Source organism: Acipenser ruthenus, chromosome 30 (genome assembly GCF_902713425.1).
Source record: "Acipenser ruthenus chromosome 30, fAciRut3.2 maternal haplotype, whole genome shotgun sequence".
In the NCBI taxonomy this organism is placed as follows: domain Eukaryota; kingdom Metazoa; phylum Chordata; class Actinopteri; order Acipenseriformes; family Acipenseridae; genus Acipenser; species Acipenser ruthenus.
This window is the reverse complement of record NC_081218.1, coordinates 12,246,260-12,266,956: the sequence shown is the minus strand read 5'-3', so window position 1 is coordinate 12,266,956 and position 20,697 is coordinate 12,246,260. Positions and strand designations below refer to the sequence as shown.

Here is a 20,697-nt window from a genome sequence, read left to right as displayed (position 1 = left end):
TACTTTTTTTTTCTCTGCAGATGACAAACAAGTACATACAGGTGGCTCAGGTCCTGGATCAACTAAATTCATACTTGTCAGACTCCACATGAAAACCAATCTGCTTCCAATAATAAGAGTGGAGGATATGGCAAAGCAGAAGGTGTTTATAGGAGACACCAATATCCTCTTAGGAACAGCAGGGTACTTAGACTGATTCTAAAGTGGTTTAAAACACTGTTGATGAAACTGCAAGAAGCAACTCAAGAGGGTCGTTGTTGACTTCGTCTTGCATCTTCAGCAACGTTCTTCTCCTTTCACAAGTGCAACCTGCTTGGTGGCATGCTGTTCAATCATTAATCTTGCATTGTGACATCTGTAAGTCGCCTTGGATAAAGGCATCAGCCAAATAAATGATAATCTGGCCATCAGAGGCTAAATAAAGATTACACACATTAACAAGACTCAAAGAAAACCAACCAAAAATCTTTATTGTAACACAAACGAGCAAGGAACACACATAACCAGTGAACATGATCCCAGTGGTGGTGACATGACCAGCACTGATACACAAGTAAATGTGACTTGGAGCTCCAACAGTCAGTACAAAAATAATACAAATATTATCCGCATTCAAATCATTATATCTTCACATGTGACTCCACAGCCCTGGGGATGCTACTCAGCAGTGAAGCAGCTTGGTGCGCACTAGACAGCAACACTCTGCAATAAGGTGATATTGTCTCCTTTTATCATAAGCCGACCTGCAAAAAAAGATAAATGATTCATGTAAACTACTAGGTGTAAAATATCACTGAAATAACAACTTTATTTCTTCATGCAGGGTGCAATGGATTTAATTACATTACTTTCACATGACACGGTTTTAAAAAACAAATCCACATTGCATCTAATGGTTGCCTTCGCTCATTAGGTTTCAGAACGTATTTCAACATTACAAATAGTTTCACCCTTATGAGCAAGGATTTCTAATTAAATACAATGCTGCATCTTATTGCACATGGAAACAACTTAATAGTTTCCTGGACAGTGGAAAACCTGAGTGCATAGCTTCTGCAGTCATACCCACTTGTAAGTTTGCTGTGGGACTGTATGAACTCACAGCCACCCACTATGCTCAGCAGTCCAGTGTACACAGAAACTTACCGAGAGTTTTCCTGGCTTTCGTTTTCATGTGGACCTCCTCTGCGTCATCAAGCACCAAGTTCATGTATTCATCGAAACCCTGAAAAAGACCAGGCACAAAATCAACGCATGCATTTACACCCGGACAGGCAACATGGGAAGTGTTCGCCTAAACAAGAAAACATGATTTGGAACATACGCAGCTAATGCTATTCTGTGGAAGGGATTTCTAAATGCACTACTTTTACAGTACCACTGCATTTCTCATAAAACTATATATTAGAACTACTCAGAAAAAGCAGTCCGTTGATTTACCTTGAACCACCTTTTGATCGCTTGCTTAGATTTTACATTACCTGTTGCTTTGACCTGTTAGATGCTTCCAAAAAGGAGATTTATTTTTCCACCATTAAAAACAATTTCAATAAAAACACAACCCACTTACAATAATACAACCTTCTATCCGCATGTTCACCTGCTCATACAACCACACCTGAATTCTGGAGCGCTGGAGGAAAAGAAACAAAACGAAGGTCTGTCAGTAACACACACAACCTCTGTTATTACTGTCATTACATTACAGTTGTCAGTATCATCACCTGCATATCACAAGAAATGTCCATGTATGGTTCTCAGGTAGGGGTAACAGGTTGTTTTGATCAGTTAAAATCGTAACATTATTTACAGAAATCTCCAGTATCAAGTTTATCCATGCCCTTATCTGCTACAGCATGAAAGAGGCGGTCAAACACATTTACACAACACTAGAGTTACTGGACAGAATCAACATCAGCACCATGGCTGCGGTACATGATCATGAATATACCGTAGTAATTAAAAAAGCAGATTAATAATGTATACTCACATTCTGAAGGTACCGAAAGATAAGATTCTGTGAAAGACAAGTTAAGGAAAACCACGCAAAACACTGAAACCCTAAGCTAAACATCACCTGGTACCCAGATCAAAAACCATATCACCGAAATGAATCCAGTACATACATAAATCTGAGACCATTGTTACCAGCCCCACTGCGACGGTTATGTTTGGTTTCAAACAAGACCTACTTGTGGTGTTGCGTGCTTCCATTTGCTTCTGCAACTGGAACTCACTACGGACACTGGAGTAAATGTATTTTTACATGTATATTAGCAGACTACAAACAAGACACAATAATAAATAAAAAAAAAACCAAAAAAACAAACCGCGGCCTTCAAACTGTTCTGTAAAAGACAAGGAATAAGAAACGGCGGCGTAGGTTCATTCAAACGTACTTTTATTTGAATGTTTGATCTGGTGCTACACAAACGAACGTTTCTGGATAAATATAAAATAATGGAACACAATTCAGAGAGGTGTACTGTTAGCGTTCACAAGTAACTTGCAGTTTAGTGTTGCTACTGGTAGCGCTGCAGTGTAGGCAGCCTTTCGATATTATTTATATACCAGAACCCGCTCTTCTTTGGTACAAAAGGATACAATCGGCTGCACCATAACCTTCTGGACTTTCTGTCCTTGGCCTCGGTACGCCATGGCTGTGGAAATGCGTGTGTATCCTCCCGCTTGATGTTATGAATTAATTTAATAGATACTTTTAGGAAAAGCTGTTGACTCTCTTTCCGCACCGTGCTCTTTTCTCTGCGAACGGACACCACACGCTCTAGCTCAGCAACTTCCTGTCGCAAATGGCGGACTTCCGTTTGACTGCAACGGAATATGGGACACTGGATGACTTCTACGTCTGAGCTTTTTAAAGTCATAATTAGATCTACTAACACCACCTACTGGACGGATGTTAATACTTCAGCGTATTTTTGTTTCCTTTCAGTCTTGATTTGCAACAGCAGTTGTCCGAATTGCTCACAAAACAATAATATTTAAGTTAGCTTATTTGAAAATGTCACTAATGTATTCATTTAAGTTACCTGGTGTTCAAGTATTTGGTTTAACATTATGCATCTGAAGTACAGATCCCTGTGTATGTTTGTTGACCTTGTAGTCCACAAAGCTAGTTATGTGGAGCTGCCAGGACCGCGGAACAGAAAATCATGAACATTACTATTTCTGCACAGTACAGAACAGGACATTTTATTCCCAGTGATGGCATAGCGTTGCTGTGAAATGTAGTTCCATGCATGTTCGGTCAGAGCCACCTATCCGAGATACGACTATGTTAAATTTAGTACATGGAAGACTAGTTTTGTCCAAGCTTTGTGTACAGCTCAAGTATGAGCCTTAGGTAACAATGCTGTTCAACTTGGCAGTCTAAGAAGTTATCAAACTTCCTTACACAGCTGCCATCACTTTCAAGAATCAACCTTAAGATTTAGTAGAGTGCAGGAGGACAGGCTAATAGGTAGAATTTGTGTAACAGAAAACACCTTTGTGCTGGCTTGAAAAAACAGAAACAGAAAACATGATTTAAAAAAAAAGCAGAATACAACTTTTTATTTACAACTTTTTAAATGGTAGCATACAAACATTTGAAATGAAAACAATAAAAAATGATACAATTCAGATGAAGCACAATGGAAATGTCCTACACCCTACAAGCAACAAACAGACAACTGAAATGTAGATGCTGCTTTTGGTTTTCAACTGAACAGGGGTTGGGTTAAAGCTAAAATAAGTAACAGCGGTTTTACCATTAAAACAAGGTCAGTCCTACAAATTTGCTTCAGTATCTGAAAGCAGGTTACCACTTTTTACAATACACACAAAGGTATTCTGCTGATGTGAATCTGGTAGAATCTTAGGATCCTATCACAAAAATTACAGACTGGAAACAAGTAATCCCTGAGAAGCTCATCCTTTTCTTTGAAACAACTTGATAGGACTGAAAAAAAAAAGAATTTGTCTCAAATACACATAAAAAACATTTCATTATTAGTTTAAATAAAAGTCTATTCTTTTTTGAAAAAGGACAGGAACTTACATTTGGTATCTAAAGAACCAAATTATAGTGAATAGAAACTGGGGAGACACAACCCTGCCACTCTACGTAATACATCTGGATAGATAGTGGCCAGTTTGTCCAGCCTGGTCTCACAAACTGACAGTAAATGGGGCTCACATTAAAATGGATGCAACATTAACTTTCTGGACTAATTTCAAAGTTTAAACTCAATTTACAACCTTTTGTCTGACAAGAGGCATCTTACAGCAGCGTCTCAAGTCAAACCCCAATCACAGTTAAAAAAAAGAAAAGAAGAAAACTTAAACAGCACATGATACAAAACTGGACTCTTTAGGGATCAGATCATACTAAATTTAAGGATTATGCAGCAAGTTATTTATTCTCTCTACGGTTTTAAAAGTCTTTTCTTTCTTGCTTTTGACAAGACAATCCCCTCTTAAATTATTAATGAGGAAAGTGTTAAGTGCTGGACACGTGCTTGAATCAGTCCTTCCTTCCTTGGCTGCTTGCCGACATGACTGCTGCTAAAATTCTCGCATTTAAGCTGTTAACTCTAAAGGGCAAAAATCTATTCCAAAGAAAAAAAAATGTGCCATGGCTATGAAGGACAACCACTACTTGTTTGGGTATACAATAGTTTCAGTGCAGGGGCACAATGCAGCTAGGCAGTTTATTTGTGAGTTGTCTTGTAGAGCTGTATGTTGAAGCCTGTTTTAGATTTTTTTTTTTCTGGTCGGGTGGAACAGTCGGTGACTTCTAATGAACGATTGCACATGAAAAAATTGTCCTTTTTGCAGACGAAAAAGAAATATAAAAACATTGGTCGGTATTTTCTTTAGGTTTCTGGGGAATTTATCTTTCTGAACAGTGAAACACGTACAAAAAAGTAATATGCAATTAGAATTCCCTTTGGGAACAGGTTGTAAAAGTCTCAAACATTTAACAGCTAAATGCACAGAAACTGGGACCATACTATATAACAACTCGCTGGAAAAAGACAGTTATAAATTGGGAAACAGTTACTCAAAATTAAATAAATCAAATGCTGTCCCATTGTCTTTGATTAGGGATCCTGAGTGTGCAAGGAATACTAATCTGACACTCTTACACCAGTTACAGCAGTGCAAACTGCTAGTCATGTGAAGAGGTTAAACCAAGTAGTAACCATTCTGCATTCATTACAAGTCTCAAAATGGGACTGGTGTAGTGACAGCACTGGAGGCAGGAGCAGTAGTGGTGGTTGTGGGGGCATTTGTAGCAAATGTAAAGCCCCAAGAGGTGCAAGGACCTCAAAAAGGCTGATGGGTGCTATTTAAAGCCCATATGATGATGGATTTCTTTTTTTTTTTTTTTTTTTAGTATGTGGCGCTAGCTCTGCATTCTCAAAAGCCCCTCCAAACATGAATCTTAAGAATAAAAGAAAAACTGTTTTTTTTTTTTGTTTTTTTTTTGAGAGTGACCTTTGGGTCCCTGTGCACTACCCCCCCCAGTCAGCCCCTCACAGCCTCCCTCCCAGACGAGATCCCTAGCTGCCGATCATCTCAGAGAGCTCCAGTAGCAGGTCATCTTCCCCCTTGGCTGGGTCCAGCTCGATCTCGTCCTCCAGCCGGTCATCAGAGAACTCCTTCATCAACTCCTCAAAGTCGTCCACTGCGGCAGAGCTGTTGAGGGAGGTGCCGGCCCGCGAGGACACTGAGCTCAGCCTGCGAGTCCTCGCCTGATAGGCAGGCCGCTGAGGGTGGGCAGAGGGACTGGCCACCACCACGCTGGAAATGAAGAATGGAAACACAGTTGAGGAGTGGTTTCTACTAAACCAAGCAAGAGTGTGGTATGAACTTTCAATTAATTTGCAAGCAATTACACTGGATAAAATGCACACGTAATACTGTCGACAGATGACATATACTGATGTATGCAGAGCTGGACTCCTTTCATGATTTTGCAATCTAACTTGCACACATGAATTATGAATCGTTTTATGAATTATGAATCGAATTATGAAAGGTAGCAAATTAGCACAGGTTGTTTCACAGATTAGGGAAAGAAGGAAGAGGCACAGCTGTTGTAAATTTTGCAGGACTGTGCCTGAAGTCTAGAGTTCTGGTTTACCTTTCTGTAGCTCGCTGGGGCTCTTCCGCTGGGGTACCCTGTTCTGCTGCTGGTTGAGTCCTTTCGGCCTCTGCTAGAGGGAATTTCTGCAGAGAATTTGCCGCTTTCTTGTGTGGCTCAGAAGGACAGACTTTTTTGGACAATGTCTCTGGTTTATCTGAATTTGCAACAGTCTAGAAAAAAAAGCAACACACTTAAAAAGATGAAAACTAACCAATTACGGCTTTAAACAAATCTATTTCTGCTGTCTTAAAATATAAAAATATATGAATTAGGACATGCAGTTTTACTAAATTAGGTAGGGTCATTTTTCATTGATAAATCTAGGCAGAAAGCCAAGACAAGTTAGTGACAGCCCTTCTCACCTCAGACTGCTTGTGGGGAGGCTCCTGCTCTTCCTCTGTAGAGGGGGCACTGTTCATGGGTTTCACAGCAGCTATAGCTGACGGGTGGCTCTCAGGCGCTTTGCGTTTCTGTCCCAGCCTCACAGGGGAAGCTGGCTTCATCATCGATGGCTTCACATTCAGCTTTGGTCTCACTGGAATGGAGGAAGAGAGGAGGGAGAAAAGAGTTAAGACACAGGGAGAAATTGAGAGGCAGTGTGGTCTAGTGGCCATGCAAGAGAACCAAAGAATATTACCTTTTGGCTCAGGTGCCTGTAGAGCTGGTTTCTCAGCCATTGCCTGCTGCACTGTATCAGGCTGGGGCTCCTCTGGGGCCACTGGTGAAGCACTGTCTTTTGGACCTGTTGGAGGCTGTACTGCTTTTTCTTTTATGACAGGGTCCAGTACAGCCTTTCTCTTTTCAGCAGTGGCTGGTGAAAGCTGTTTAGCTGAAGCAAGGACTTTCTCTGTCATCTTAAAGGAGACAGGAACTGTGGCTCTCTTTTTATTTGAGGCAGGAACTTTCTTACTTGGTTGGACAGACAGTGGCGATGTCTCTTTCTGCTGGACAGATGTTTGGGAAAGCTGTCCCTGTTTGACAGATGTGGTCTCTTTCTGCGTGACAGAGGTAGGAACAGTATCTGTGTCACACTGTTTGACACTAGCTGGTGATGTCGCTCTCTGTTGGACACGGGCAGGGACATGGTCTCTTTTTTTAAGCAAGACAGGAGCACGTTCTCTTGGTTGGGCAGAGGCTGGCTGTGTTGCTCTTTGTTGGGCAGGAGCTGGTAAAAGCCGGCCCTGTTTGACGCCGGCTAGAGCCTCCTCTATTGGTTTAAGAGGGGCAGGAGTTGTCCCGTCTGGCTGGATGGAGGCTGGTGAGGAGTCTCCCTGCTGTTTACGAAGTCGCTTCTCTCTCATGATCTCCTCAAAGCTCTTCACCAACACTTTTTCCACTGGGGCGCTGCTGCTCCCATTTGTTGTTGTTATCGTCTGTTGAGAGGAAATAAAAAATTACAACAACGGAACCTAAATTTACAACCCATTATATTCTGACAAGTGATGATGATTGACAATTGGTCATGTTCTCCCACTTACCTGCAAGGTGCTGGGTTCGGGGGCTGGTTCTTCAGGCTCCTTCATGGACTCTACCACTTTGTCATTTTTACCAAGTGCTCCTAATAAAAGAAAGTTTTACTAAACAAGAATAACTCTAAACAAAAAAAAAATAAGTTTCTAACGAATACTGTTTCTGGTACATATATATATATATATATATATGGGACATAACATCCCTTTTTCAAGGGCAACATTTTGGCAGGTAGCAGATACATTACCAAAATAATACATTTTGTTTTATTGTTTCTTTCAAAAACATACAAATAAAAAAAGTACATTAGACAAAACTACATAAATACTAGACATCCAGAAAATCAAACAAACTGGCTGATGTACCTGCTGCTTTGTTAATACGCAGGATCCGTCTTCTTGTGGCTGCGGCATCTCTCTGATCTCCAGCACCAGGGTTGTTCTCAGTCTTCTCTGCCTTCCCAGCTCTCTGCTGCATTCGAGCTGCCTTCTCTCTGCGGATCTCCTCCAGGGTCTTCACCCGGACCTCCCCCGGCTCAGACAGCCCTTTCCCTGGTGCTGCCTCTTTCCTCTCTCTCGGTGTGTCTGAGGCTGCTGCTGCCGTCTCAGGGAGGGGGCTCCTGGCAGCTTTCTGCTGCTCCTCCAGCTGTTCCTGCTTCTGGATTTCAGAGGTTTTGATGTGAACATTCACAAGGGGTTTGTTGGGTTTCTTCACTGGGCTCACTGTCCGGGCTGAGGCCTGTTGTGGGTGGTTCTGCTCCCTCTTTCCCTGCGTCTTCACCCCCTTCTCCAGTCGGATCTCCTCAAGAGTCTTGATGCGGACCACTCCAGACCATTTTCCTTGATTGTCGTTCCCTGTTACGGTACAAATTCACAACGTGATCAGAAAAATCGCTGTCCTAAATAAAATTATATATTTTTTAGTTTTCATTTGTTAGAGGGGGTACAAAAGCATAAAAATATTAGTTAGCCCAGTTTACCTGTTTCAGTATCTGGCTGCTCCACAGGCAATCCCAGACGTTTCCTCATTGACTTCGGAACTTGTATTAAAAAAATAAATAAATAAATAAATGTTTAGTTTTTATAAAAGTAAATTGGAACTGCATTTTATTTATTTTTTTCTTACAGTGCACTGCAAGACTACACTACAGTCACACACTTAGAAACTTAAGTGATAAATGTGTACCTTTATTGGGGATGACATCTGCACATTCCTCTGGAGAATCCACTTTCCTGCCTAGCCTCTCAGCAAGACAGCGCTTCACGGAAAGGTTGCTCTCAACTGGAAATACTTTAATAGAAAAGTAAGAGAAGTCAAACATTTATGTCTTAACTTGTTATCTTCATACAAAAACAACCTGTCTCAGTATATTAGAGATCAAATTGTCAACAGCATCTTTAGTGTAGCCCACTTGAATGAAGACTTTGCCTCCAAAATCTAGCTTGTTTGCGTTCATTTTACTGTAATTTAATATCACGTCTGGATTGATTCAAGGAGACTTGGGGTGACGTAAAAAAAAAAGCTTGCTTTCGACTTTAAAACTCAACAGGAACTTAAGTGAACCTTTCAAAGGTCCTCACCTTTTTTTACAAGTACATCTCCCTCCAGTTCTGCCTTTCGTTTGCCCAGCCTTTCAGCTATGTTGCGTTTCATGAAAACATCACCATGGACCGGGACAACTGCTTTAAAAAACAAGTGTTAGTTCCAGAAAGAATCCTGCAATACAGTTTCATCCCATATCCTTCATATTCCTTGTATCCTCTAAACAATGGGCTTCGGGAAATACATTAATTGAATGCTTCAGTGAGCTCTAATAGACCTTATTTCACAGAGGAGGTATGCTGAATGCCATCTTACCTTTCTTTGATGTTGACAGAAAGGCTGGTCTCACCACAGACCTCACAATTTCCTTCTCCAGACCTGTCCTGCCCTTCTGCTCGGCTGGAGGAACGACACCACTTAAGTAATTACCTGCAGGAAAGCAATGAGACGTCAACATACGCTTTCAAACACAATACACCTTATTCAAAAACAGATGTGTGCCCTGTGACAGTCACAGAGAGCGGTGCAACTTTTCATTTCCAAAGACATCCTGGGCTACCCCACTTTTAGCAGACACAAATAGATAATAGTTTCGATAGCGGAAGAACATTTACCAGATTTTCTTAAATTCGCTTTCAATGCCTTTCTCAGTCGGATTTCTTCAAGTGTTTTTATCCCAAAGTTTAATGAGTCATCTACAAAACAGGAGAAAAAAAAAATGAATGACAAGGTTGCATAAGAAAACAATGTGAAAGTTTTTAGTATGTTTAAAACAGGTGGTCCAGTTTGAGTGACCAGTAGAAACAGCAGTCACATGCCTTTGTTAGGAATGGGGATGTGTTTTCTTGTGCCAGTGATCGTCAGGCCATTCTGGAGACCATCAGGAGAGGGCTCCAACCCAGCTTTACCATCCTCTCCTTCATCAGAGACCTCATCTACAGAAACAGAGGATACAAAGTGAGCCCAGTCAGACAATTTATTTAAATGTATTCTTATATACTTTCACTCAAAGTGCATCATTAAATCAGTCAATGATTTATTTATTTTTATTATTATTATTATTTTTTTTTTAAATTATCCTCCTTCTGCTTAGCTACTGTAAAGATTCTGGAAGACAAAGCTTTAATACAATACTGTTTCTAGTGTCTATTTTTCGCTTCAAAAATCTTAAATAAAATATTTGCCGATATTAAGCCTTTCATATTACAAGACTAGTCTTGGTTAAAAAATATAACTGCAATTTTTCTTCCAGTAAATCTGTGCCATGATAATTTGCATAGGAAACAGGAATTTTAGAAAGGAATGTTTTTTGTTAGGTACAAGACAATTTAAGTTGTACCATCATCGTCCTCATCTTCATCGTCTGCAGCATTAATAACGACAGGGGGGTGGGTGGGACTGGGCACGTTCTCCAAAGTCTCTGCCTTGATCACCCCTCGGAGCTGGGGGTTCGGGGGGTTGGAGGGAGCAGGGGTTGGGGGAACAGGCTCTGGGGGCTGCTCCTCATTGACTTCTTTTCTCATGAGTGGAGCTGTGTGAAAGTTAATTAAATGTAAGCCTCTACAGAACACAATAACAACAACAACAAGCAATTTTCATAAGAAGCAAGTTGCTCACTTTGACTGGCCGGAATGAAAACTCCATCGATTATGCGTGATTTTTCATGGTGAAAAGCGCAGTTCAACTTCCTGCATCCAGCAGGCTGGGTCTCCCAGTAGCAGGGAATTGCATTTCTCTTTTTCTTGAAGGTTAAAAAAAAAAAAAATTATTAAAACAAAAACAGCAATTCTGTCTGGGCCTGCAACTTTTTCAGTTCCACCTTTCCAGTAGAAGTATAGAAACTAGGTAAGTCTGAGAAGCTTTTTTTGCTAATTTTGTTGATTGATAACAGCAGAAGATGAGCGGTCTGATCAAACTGTAACATATTCTTTTCAATGCTACCAGAGAAGAAACTTGGTTGTGAGCGCTGATTTCACACTTACCTCGATCTCCATGTGGCGGAACTTGCACACTTTCCGGAAGCAACGTTCCTCCTGCCAGAGGTTGCAGACTGTTTCACTGCCCAGAGCTGCTTCGCAGTGACGAAACGGACAGCTGTCACCCTAGTGAGACCAGGCAGGGTGTTAACAAACCACTACATCACACACAGTGCACCAATACTGGCGCACACCTTCTATTGGTTTGTAAAGACTTGAACAAACACATTAAAAAAAAAAAAAAAAACCTGTTAATCCTCCTCATTTAGAATGCAAACTGATTGTCAAGCCCTTACCTTGGAACAGGTGGAGTAGAAAAAGAAATAGCAGTCATCTCCTTGGCTGGACATTCTGATGATTTGTCTCTACAGATGAGGCAGAAAAGCCGATAGGTATAGGAGCAACTGCTGTCGTCAACGTAGGTCTGTCTTTCTTCTGATGATCAGGATCAACTGAAAAAGCCTCTTCTTGGATCCCTTCGCTTCAGACCGGACCAAAGGACTCTTCTCTGTGCACAATCAAAGAGGGAAGTACATTACCATACTGTGCCATTTACAAAGATAGTCGGGTTACAGCACCTCAGGTGACCCTAGGTTACCTCACTAATCTTAGGATTTACATAAAGTAAATTCTTTAAAGACCACACACCTATTGATGTTTACCTGTGCTAATCAATGATTAAATTACAGCAATCAGACTCCTGCTAATTGTGCTTTTGGGGAAAAAAAAACATTACCATGTTTAGATAGATTATTAGTTCTGACACCCAGGACTGGGTGCAAGTTTGAAGCTCCGACACCTGATCCAGCTCTGACCTCAGAAGGACAAACGTACAGTTTAAAGAAATACTGTGTGAAAATCTGTAAATCAGTACCTGGTGCTGTTCAGTGGGTCTGTTCCTTCTTCACCCACTTTCACTCAGCTTCTCCTGCAGGGCCTGAAGGAACACTCACTCCATGAGTTATACTTAAAGAGGCCTGAGAAACTCTTGTTTACTCCCCCTCTCCGTCACACAGCTTTGAAGACTCAATTCATCAACAGCCTTCTGGTGCCCGCAACTCTACGCTGCCCGCAAATCACAAGTAATGGAGGGAACAAGTCCTTTTGGGGGGATTCCTCTCCTGTGCTTTGGGTGGGACTGCAGCAGACAGCCGAGTAAAATGGGATGGACAAAAAATTATAAATCTTCCGCTACAGAGTTCATTGAAGGGCTGTGATACAGAGAAATAGGGGAGGGGAGTTGCTGAGTTTTAATAGCAACCGGAAAACAGACAGATCAGACGTCGTGAAGACCAATACTGATATTTTTTTTTCTTAATTTTTTTTTTTTTTTTTTTTAATGATTCACTGTGATCCCAATCCAGTCATCTTCTAGGAGGGCTTCCTTCTTTTACCTGATGAAAAAACAAAACACACTCCCCCATTCTTAACATTTGTGGTTAGACAGTGTTAGTAACTGCTTTGCGCACTTATTTAATTGGCACTGGCATCGAATGAAACCATTTAACAGACATTTTATAAACCCTGTGTTTTACATGCCTTAAATCAGCTGCATGAACCAAAATCCAATGAAGTTATTCACTGCATTGTAGCAATACTCATTTTTTTTTCTACCCTGGACCTTCCCCGATACTAAAAAATAGGACCCTGCAACAAGAAAACTGACTTTTTGTACAACAAAGTGGAGTACACGCTTTTCCACAAAATGTGCAGGTACTACAGAAAAAATCACAATCACTTTCTAATTTGTTTCTCATTTTTGACGTAGTACGACTGGGGTCTAGAATTTCAAACAGTCTTCATTACTTTATGTAGAAATATTGTGTTTTATTCGATTTCATTTTAGTAAGAAAAGCGCCATGTATTAGTGTCAGAGGAAAAAAACAGAATCAAGTTACGTAACTATACACGGCACAGTACAACTAAGATTTAACACTTACACGGTAAACGCAGTTTGACAATGTTGCATAACTTCATATAATCATGCTGTTTCTTTCTGTTATTTATTTTTACACTATATCTATAATTTGCTGTTTGTTTTGTATCACTTCCTTTCCCATTCCAAACAAACACAGAATTTTCCAGATTCGATAATCAAAATGTTTCAATTAAAATACAAAAAAGAAAAACGTACTATTTCGATTTCTTTTAAGGAACCATTTGAATCATTGTACGAACAATATCAAAAACTAGGGCCTTTTTCGTTATTTTTCTTAAACGCTGTATTCAGAGAGGCCTTCCGGCCTAAATACGAGACAAAACAGCTTAAAATCTTAGAAGAGTCTGTAAATAACACCCCACCCCCCGAAACATACACAATTAACCGCACAATTTAGTTAAATAACAATTCAGTTACCCGGAATATTTTAAAAACTATTTTTATATTTGTTCCCTTTCACGAGAACAAGCTGCTCTCCCAACGTCTCCTGTCTCAGCCTCTTCTTCCACGAAACTGCCAGGAGCCAAGATGGCGACTGGGTTATTTTGCTGCCAGTAACAAACATGGCAATTGATTGTTATTTGCCAGGAGTCAATATGGATGCATAATTCATTTTAAGGGCTCTTCTTTGTTTTCTTTTTAGGGGTTGTTGGCGCATGCCATCTAAATGGAGAAGATGAGCGCTCTCTACCTTGATATATCTATATAGTTATTTCTCATCATATTGTAGCGTGCACGGGGGCAGGGGGCAGTGGTCAGGGCTGGTAGGTGACAGAACAGAACAGAAAATAGGAGGCACTTTTTTACACAGAGAATTGTGAGGGTCTGGAACCAACTCCCCAGTAATGTTGTTGAAGCTGACACCCTGGGATCCTTCAAGAAGCTGCTTGATGAGATTCTGGGATCAATAAGCTACTAACAACCAAACGAGCAAGATGGGCTGAATGGCCTCCTCTCGTTTGTAAACTTTCTTATGTTCTTATGTTCTTATGTGACGCAGGTAGCTTGTTGTACAGGTAGCTATATCTAAGGATTTATTATATAGGTAATTCCTTCTAACTGATCATATCAATAATAATCTGCGTGCAGTACGAGTGCACGTTTCTAGTGTGAGACAACGATGTGGAGCCCTTGGCTCCAGCGCCCCTGGTGGGATAAAGACTCTGGAAAATTGCATTATGTTTGAGGAGATAACTTAAGTTATTTAAACTGTATATTGCAAATTGCTCCCTTCTGTAAATGTTACTTTATTTGTATTATTTTCTTTTTCCGTTTTTGTGTTTTTATTTATTTTCTTCCTTTCTCTACACCTGCCCAGGGACTGCCAACGAAAATGAGCTCATAGCTAAATCTGGGTGCAATAAATTTTATGACATGTCATAAATGTAAAAAATTGTACATTGTCCCTGTCAAATAAATAAATGAAATGATCTACTGCAAATTATAAAGGACATATGAGAAAGTTACAAATTGTTATGCTATTGAAAATGTTTTTTTAAAGGCATGGTTATTATGTCTTTAAGATACAGTATGTGCAATAGAAAATCGCAATTACAACACATGCCACTGGGTGTCACTATGCACTGCTGTAAAAATAGCAGGCTAAACCCAAACATAACTGAAAGGTGTCTCCAGTTGCTTTCTGTGTTGTACAGGGCAGGTGTTAAAGGACTGTTAACTAGTGTTTTAAAATCCCTTTCCCTTCCTCTTATTAACCTTATTAACATCATCACTGGTCCCCATTTCCTTGTGCTTATTTCCTTGTGCGTCACTTGTTTAGACAGATATGCAAATATTTCAAATACAGCATTATAAAGAATCCTGCTGCTACTTGTAGGTTACATAGTGGTGTAACAGGGTGGAAGCTGGGCATGAACCGGCGACACTGCGCACTACAAGCGAATGTCTAAACCACAATGCAAAAGAGCCAGGCTTACATGCATTCATGGTTTTAAAGCTTTTAACCTCACCTCATCTCACCGACAGGGGACAGGACAGAATCGGTAATGGCAGTGTATCACACAACACCGCCTGTTACAGTCGCATTGCAGCTAGACCACTGGAGTGAGCTAGAACTACTACACAGGAAGCAATTAGAAACCAGGAAACAACAGCAGCCTGTTTTATCTGCATTGTCTAAAATACACGCATACATAAAACACTAAGAGATGTAAATGTTAGAAAAGCCAAATAATCGAAAGGGAAACTTACACATTTAATAAATACTGCACTAAAAAAACACAATAAAACACACGCACAAATAAATCATATATTCAAATCTTTATTCAGGCACTGTCACCTGCCTTAATATGAAGAAGGCATTTTGATTCGTGCAGATTTATTAAAAAAAAAAACCAAAAAAAACAGGTGTCTTCAGATGCTTGCTTTTGATCAGATACAAACACTGTGTACACATTGATCAGGTTTGGCATTGTCATGCAGATTCATTTGATGGTCCATGCTTGACAACCACGTTTTATGGCCAGTCACAGCACTTGCACCTATCGTTGAAAACCAGCCCGGTGTGGCACCTCTGGAGGTGGGTCACCCCTCGGTCACAATTGTAGAATGAGTTGCGGTCCAAGCTGTTGACATACAGGCCGTCAGGTTTGCCGGCACAGAAACCACTGCCGCCACTGGTGGTGGTGGTGGTGGGTTTGGTGGTGGTGGTGGTGGGTTTGGCTGTAGATTGGCCGGGAGGGGGGTTGGTCGTGGGGAGCAGGGGGGGTATTTCTAAAAAAAAGAAAATCATATGATTGTTAGTTCCTTTATTAATGGCTATTCACTATATGTCTATCACATATCCATATTCTACAGCCTCTCTGTTGGATATTATTAAAATATTAAAATGTATGTTGAGAGATCTAGCATTGAAAAACCACAATGCAAAAGAACCAAGCTCCTCTGCATTCGTGATTGTAGTGCTTTTAACCTCCTCTCATCTCACCGACCGGACAGAATCCGCAATGGCACTGCATCACACAACACTGCCCGTTCTATTTATAAAGTGCATTTTCTGACACCTGGTGGATTTACCTATATCCAGCAGGGTACGGAGCTTGGTGATAAGAGGATAACGGCCCTGTCTGCAGAACTGTCCAGTGAAATCGTCCAGGTCAAGAGCCCACACGAAGGCCCCTCCAAACTTGTTGTCCTTCAGATATCGCACCTGCACAAAGGTTAGGTTTAAAAGCAGTGTGTAAAAAGAGCTGTCTGTCACTATTGGGGATCAAGAGAATTTGTTTTATAATGCCAGCCAATCGAAAGCCCCTAAAGGGCAGAACTCAGCTTTGTTTGCTTTCTTCCCCCAGAGAACTGACTGTAAAATCAGCATTTCTAATCATTTTCATTGATGACTGAGAAATCAGGAATCGGCATACTAGTTAAAAAACGTAACAACCCTCTCCTCCCTCCTGTATTGAGTGATGGAAAGATTGCTATTCCTGTGATATCTGATAAATAAATATGTTAACGTTATGGAAGAAATACCTTAGTTTCATAGCTTTCAACAGTGTCAAAGCCCACCCACTCATTTGCCTTGGTGGCATAGGGCACTTTCTGGTCTGTGATCCACTGGATGGAGGTTCCTTGCAGGAAGGTACAGATCTGGAAGAGACAGAGGTAAGCATTCAAGTAGAAGGACTTGACAGTGAAACTAGGTTAAACAGACTTGGTTCAGAGTGGAGTCTGCGGCTCACCTCATAGTAAGACCAGAAGCCTGCCTCGCGCGTGTACTGTCCTGCCATGGCGGCCCCATTGGCGGGAGCTCCCACACCGGACTGACCAGAGGACAGGCGGAACGTGCGTCCGTACGTGGCGAATCCCATCATTAGCTTCTCCAGTGGAGCTCCCTGGTCATGCCAGTACTTCATAGCAGAGTCCTGTGGGAATGGGGAGAGAGAGGGTGAGAAAGAGAGGGCAGAACTGGGCCCAGTATTTCATCATGTGACTATAAACTGCAAAAATACACTTATGTGTAGGTGAACAAATGTGGGTCAGATCCTAGCTATCTACTGTTTAACTCAAGAATACCTTGCACATTCTTTTTTATGATAATGTCGGGAATCACTTAGATTAGAGACGTGCTTTTATTATATTTTTATGAACTGTGTGATAATTATCATATCAGGAATCAACGGTCAAAGATGTGACTGCTGTTGTGTTGCACAGTATGTCTTATGATGTGCCTGTATTCTTACAGTATTGAAGTTGATCAGTTGCCCTTGATCAGTGGATCCACGGTACAGGGGGCTGTTGTGCCCTGTGAAGGATTCCCAGGCTCCATGGAAATCGTACGTCATGATGTTGATAAAGTCCAGGTACCTGCAGATACAATATATTTTACATACAGTACACAGCCACTTGCTTACAGGTATGGATCTCCAGCAGTTTATGTTTTCAAGCCCCAAAATGTGTCCTTAATAAGGACTTCAGGTAAAAAAGTTCTGATGGAAATACACAGATGACATGTTAAGGGATTAACCATGAATGTCTATGAAATCTTCATGAACATTAATGATCATTTATGTCATAATTCTCAAATGGATGAATTACACCATGCCGGCACTGGAACAAGCCAGGAATCTGATCTATTGGGAATGACTTGGGTGGTAGTAGTAGTAGTAGCAGGAGGAGGAGGAGGAGGAGGAGTTACTTAATAGTGCTGATTTGTAATATTACTTTTAGATTCTGAAACTCTTGAGATTACAGTCTGGCACCCTTGCAAGGTTTAGATTGTAGTCAAAAGTCATTGAGCTAGACCAAAAGTTGCCAAATGAAATAGGTTAATTACTTTCCTACTGTACCTCCCCAATGACCCAAACGTCCATAACTCACTTTGAGATCTCAGCAATCTCATAGCCGTTGTCAACGTTCTCCTTGCCAGCAGCCACTGCTGCTGTGAGCAGGAGCCTGGGTCTCCTGGTTGAGTTTGACTCGTCTTCAAATGCCTCCAGCAGTTCCTGCAGAAAGAAAGAGAAAGATGGGCCAATCAGGGACTTGTATACAGAGAGATGGATTGAATTAAAATAACACGGGGAAGGCCACTGTGGCGTCTCACTTTGACCAGCAAAGTGAAGCGCTGCTTGTCCTCTGGGGGGCTGCCTCTTGCTCCGGGGTACTCCCAGTCCAGGTCAAGCCCGTCAAAGCCGTGCGTCCGCAGGAACTTGATGGACGACTGGATAAATCTGTTGCGGTTCGCTTTAGAGGAACACATGATGCTGAACCTGGAACAGAGAGGGAAGGGTTTATCGTGAAGCAATAAGCATAGATTGATTTTTGCAACTATTTTAAATCAGAGTATCAGATTGCAGGATTTAGATGGGAATTATGTTTTAATTTTTCATGCAACCATTCTTTTTTTAAACAGTGTTCTATCATGTTTAGACTACAAGTCTTAAACAATGGTTTAATGGGGTTTGTGATGAGTTTATTAGCTGTATAAATCACTGTCATGTGATATAAAGGTACTACTTACTGGCTTGTTCCAAAGTTCCAACCTCCAACAGCCAGCAGAGTCTTCAACTGAGGGTTTCTATGGAAAGAAAGAAAAGCAACCTGTCAGTGTCCATTAGTGGGATCAGGAGTGGATCTATGCAATTTGCTTGTGATAAGGTGTGCATTGGTACAAAAATACAGTTGCAAATATTGCTTAACCTGCATTACATCACAGCATGAGTGAATCTTCATGAGTCCTGAACTTGACCTCCATCTGGCACTGCCTGTGCAGTGTAGGGTTTGCGTGACCCTACAGTGCTACAATCCTAAGACATACTACCGGATACCCAAGTACCAGTGACTAAGTGGAATCCCAGATCCACACACCTGTTTTTGATGCCGTTGAAGCTCTGGTACAGCGTCTCATCGTTCCACTCGTAGGTGACAAGCTCGTTGGCATGGTTCAGGACGGAGAAGGCGTAGATCAGATGAGTACACAGGTAAGGGTCAACATTGTTGGGCATGTATTTCCCAACACCAGGTCTATACTGGGACCAGTTAGTAAAGTAGCACACCAGCTTGAAGGCAGAACCTAAACACAACCACACAGCAGCTTAAACTCCTGGCGTCATTAGAAAAATACAAACTGGGTAACAATTAATAACACAATTAATAACACTGTATTGACATGTAGTTAGAGCATATTTGTGCTTTGTAAATGGACTACACGTTTTTATATAGTTCCTATTACAACGTAAATGCAGATGTATGATACCGCTATTTAAAAATTGTGTTACGCACTACTAAGCTGCACATTAAAAGAGCTTGATTTGAAACTGTAAATTCTTACAGAAACAAATGACTCAGTTTAACAGCTTGTTTATCTCCTCTGTTTAAAACTCATAATAGTCCAACAGTACTTACCAACTTGGAGGAACATCAGCAGGCCCAAACCTGTTCAGGAGACAGATGAGGATTTAATTATAAACTCAAAGCACATGATAAAATACTGCCAGTAAGGAAGTAGAGAAAACAGAAAACCTGTCGTGGTGCACGACTAAAATTGTGGTCTTTCTTTCTTTTTCTTTCTTTCTTTCTGTCTCTCTCTCTCTCTCTCTCTCTCTCTCTCTCTCTCTCTCTCTCGCTCTCTCTCTCTCTCTCTCTCTCAGTCTTCAGGTTGCACTATAAATAGAACTTACCTGCTAAAATAGTGAGCCGTGTCATTTTGTCTCTGCAGCAACCCCTGTCACACAAAGAACCAAAGCAAACTATGCAGAGCTGCTTCTTCCTGCCCTGTCCCTGGGAGTTGGCTCGACTGAGTTCTTCTTTTTATACCCTTCAGCTACTACAGTAATAAACAAAGACACAATTATTGCAAAACAACTGAATGAAGCAAGACTATCTCCCACGTCCGTCTGCCCTGTGATTCGCCTTCCTCTTTCTTCTCAAGCAGATGAATCACATACAGAAAACAGAAACTCTCTGCCTTTAAATATTAAGCGACTAGGGCTGATTTTCCCAAACTTTTAATCCCTTCCTAAGTAGCAATGGGTGCTAATATTAGTTAATTAGGTGTATAGGAATTTTAAAAAGCCTGAATGAAGTAGTATATTCAAAATTGTTTCTTAAAACTCAGACGAAGGATTTGCATTGCCAATCTGTCTGCACAAATACTTTTTTATTAATAGTTTCAAAATAAACCAAATAGCTGCAACAGTATTATGACATGTGACAAAATAATGCAATAATTCATCCAGTGCAAACTCCAAGCTTTGTTGTAGGTATGCTGTAGAGAAGTACATTTATTTCAAATTGTAATTGTAATATAAATGGTAAAACTAAATAATCCACCAATTAAAGAAAATAACTGTATACTTAAATTAAATAGAAAGAGATACTGCATTGTAAAGAAATAAAGATGCATATTATTCAACACATTTTAAAAACACCATCGTTTATTTTATTTCTTTGAGAATAAAAAAAAATGAATATACAGTATATTTTAATACTAACATGTGTTTAAAATGAAGTTACGAATAAGAATGAAAACATATATAATAACACGTATTGCTTATAAAAAAAGAAGAAGATTTAAATAGATATTTGAAATAACATGAATAACAGTACCTTAGACTTCTTCAGGGATGGAATGAACTTTAAAACTCAAAGCAGTCTTTACA

General features: G+C 40.6%; 3 protein-coding genes across 8 annotated transcripts; all 3 read right to left on the bottom strand.

Annotated features, from left to right (window-relative positions):
* Window positions 1–444: 444 nt before the first annotated feature.
* On the bottom strand, window positions 445–2,843 carry LOC117397699 (small nuclear ribonucleoprotein E). The gene is made up of 5 exons (XM_033996491.3): window positions 2,605–2,843; window positions 1,991–2,017; window positions 1,571–1,633; window positions 1,147–1,225; window positions 445–743 (listed from the first exon to the last, which is right to left on the bottom strand). The coding sequence occupies exons 1-5, from the start codon at window positions 2,656–2,658 to the stop codon at window positions 688–690; spliced, it is 279 nt and encodes a 92-aa protein (XP_033852382.1). The 5' UTR covers window positions 2,659–2,843; the 3' UTR covers window positions 445–687.
* Window positions 2,844–3,545: 702 nt separating this feature from the next.
* Window positions 3,546–13,627, bottom strand: LOC131696622 (zinc finger CCCH domain-containing protein 11A-like). 6 transcript variants are annotated; one of them, XM_059004654.1, is made up of 18 exons: window positions 13,499–13,627; window positions 12,017–12,079; window positions 11,439–11,650; window positions 11,149–11,268; window positions 10,784–10,907; window positions 10,506–10,697; window positions 9,985–10,101; window positions 9,781–9,861; window positions 9,482–9,595; window positions 9,205–9,306; window positions 8,810–8,914; window positions 8,604–8,663; window positions 7,990–8,478; window positions 7,633–7,712; window positions 6,792–7,527; window positions 6,517–6,689; window positions 6,152–6,324; window positions 3,546–5,808 (listed from the first exon to the last, which is right to left on the bottom strand). In XM_059004654.1, exons 3-18 carry the CDS (start codon window positions 11,490–11,492, stop codon window positions 5,568–5,570), a joined length of 2,961 nt encoding a protein of 986 aa, XP_058860637.1. In that variant the 5' UTR covers window positions 11,493–11,650; window positions 12,017–12,079; window positions 13,499–13,627; the 3' UTR covers window positions 3,546–5,567. The 6 variants fall into 6 exon arrangements, with proteins under 6 accessions (XP_058860637.1, XP_058860634.1, XP_058860635.1 ...); XM_059004651.1 differs by having other exon boundaries at window positions 12,017–12,536; window positions 13,499–13,622; XM_059004652.1 differs by having other exon boundaries at window positions 12,017–12,353; window positions 13,499–13,622.
* Window positions 13,628–15,346: 1,719 nt separating this feature from the next.
* LOC117965952 (acidic mammalian chitinase-like) lies at window positions 15,347–19,862 on the bottom strand. The gene is made up of 11 exons (XM_034911091.2): window positions 19,717–19,862; window positions 19,442–19,471; window positions 18,905–19,109; window positions 18,558–18,614; window positions 18,141–18,306; window positions 17,918–18,042; window positions 17,281–17,404; window positions 16,780–16,962; window positions 16,571–16,687; window positions 16,118–16,250; window positions 15,347–15,814 (listed from the first exon to the last, which is right to left on the bottom strand). The coding sequence occupies exons 1-11, from the start codon at window positions 19,739–19,741 to the stop codon at window positions 15,558–15,560; spliced, it is 1,422 nt and encodes a 473-aa protein (XP_034766982.1). The 5' UTR covers window positions 19,742–19,862; the 3' UTR covers window positions 15,347–15,557.
* Between the last annotated feature and the right edge of the window lie 835 nt (window positions 19,863–20,697).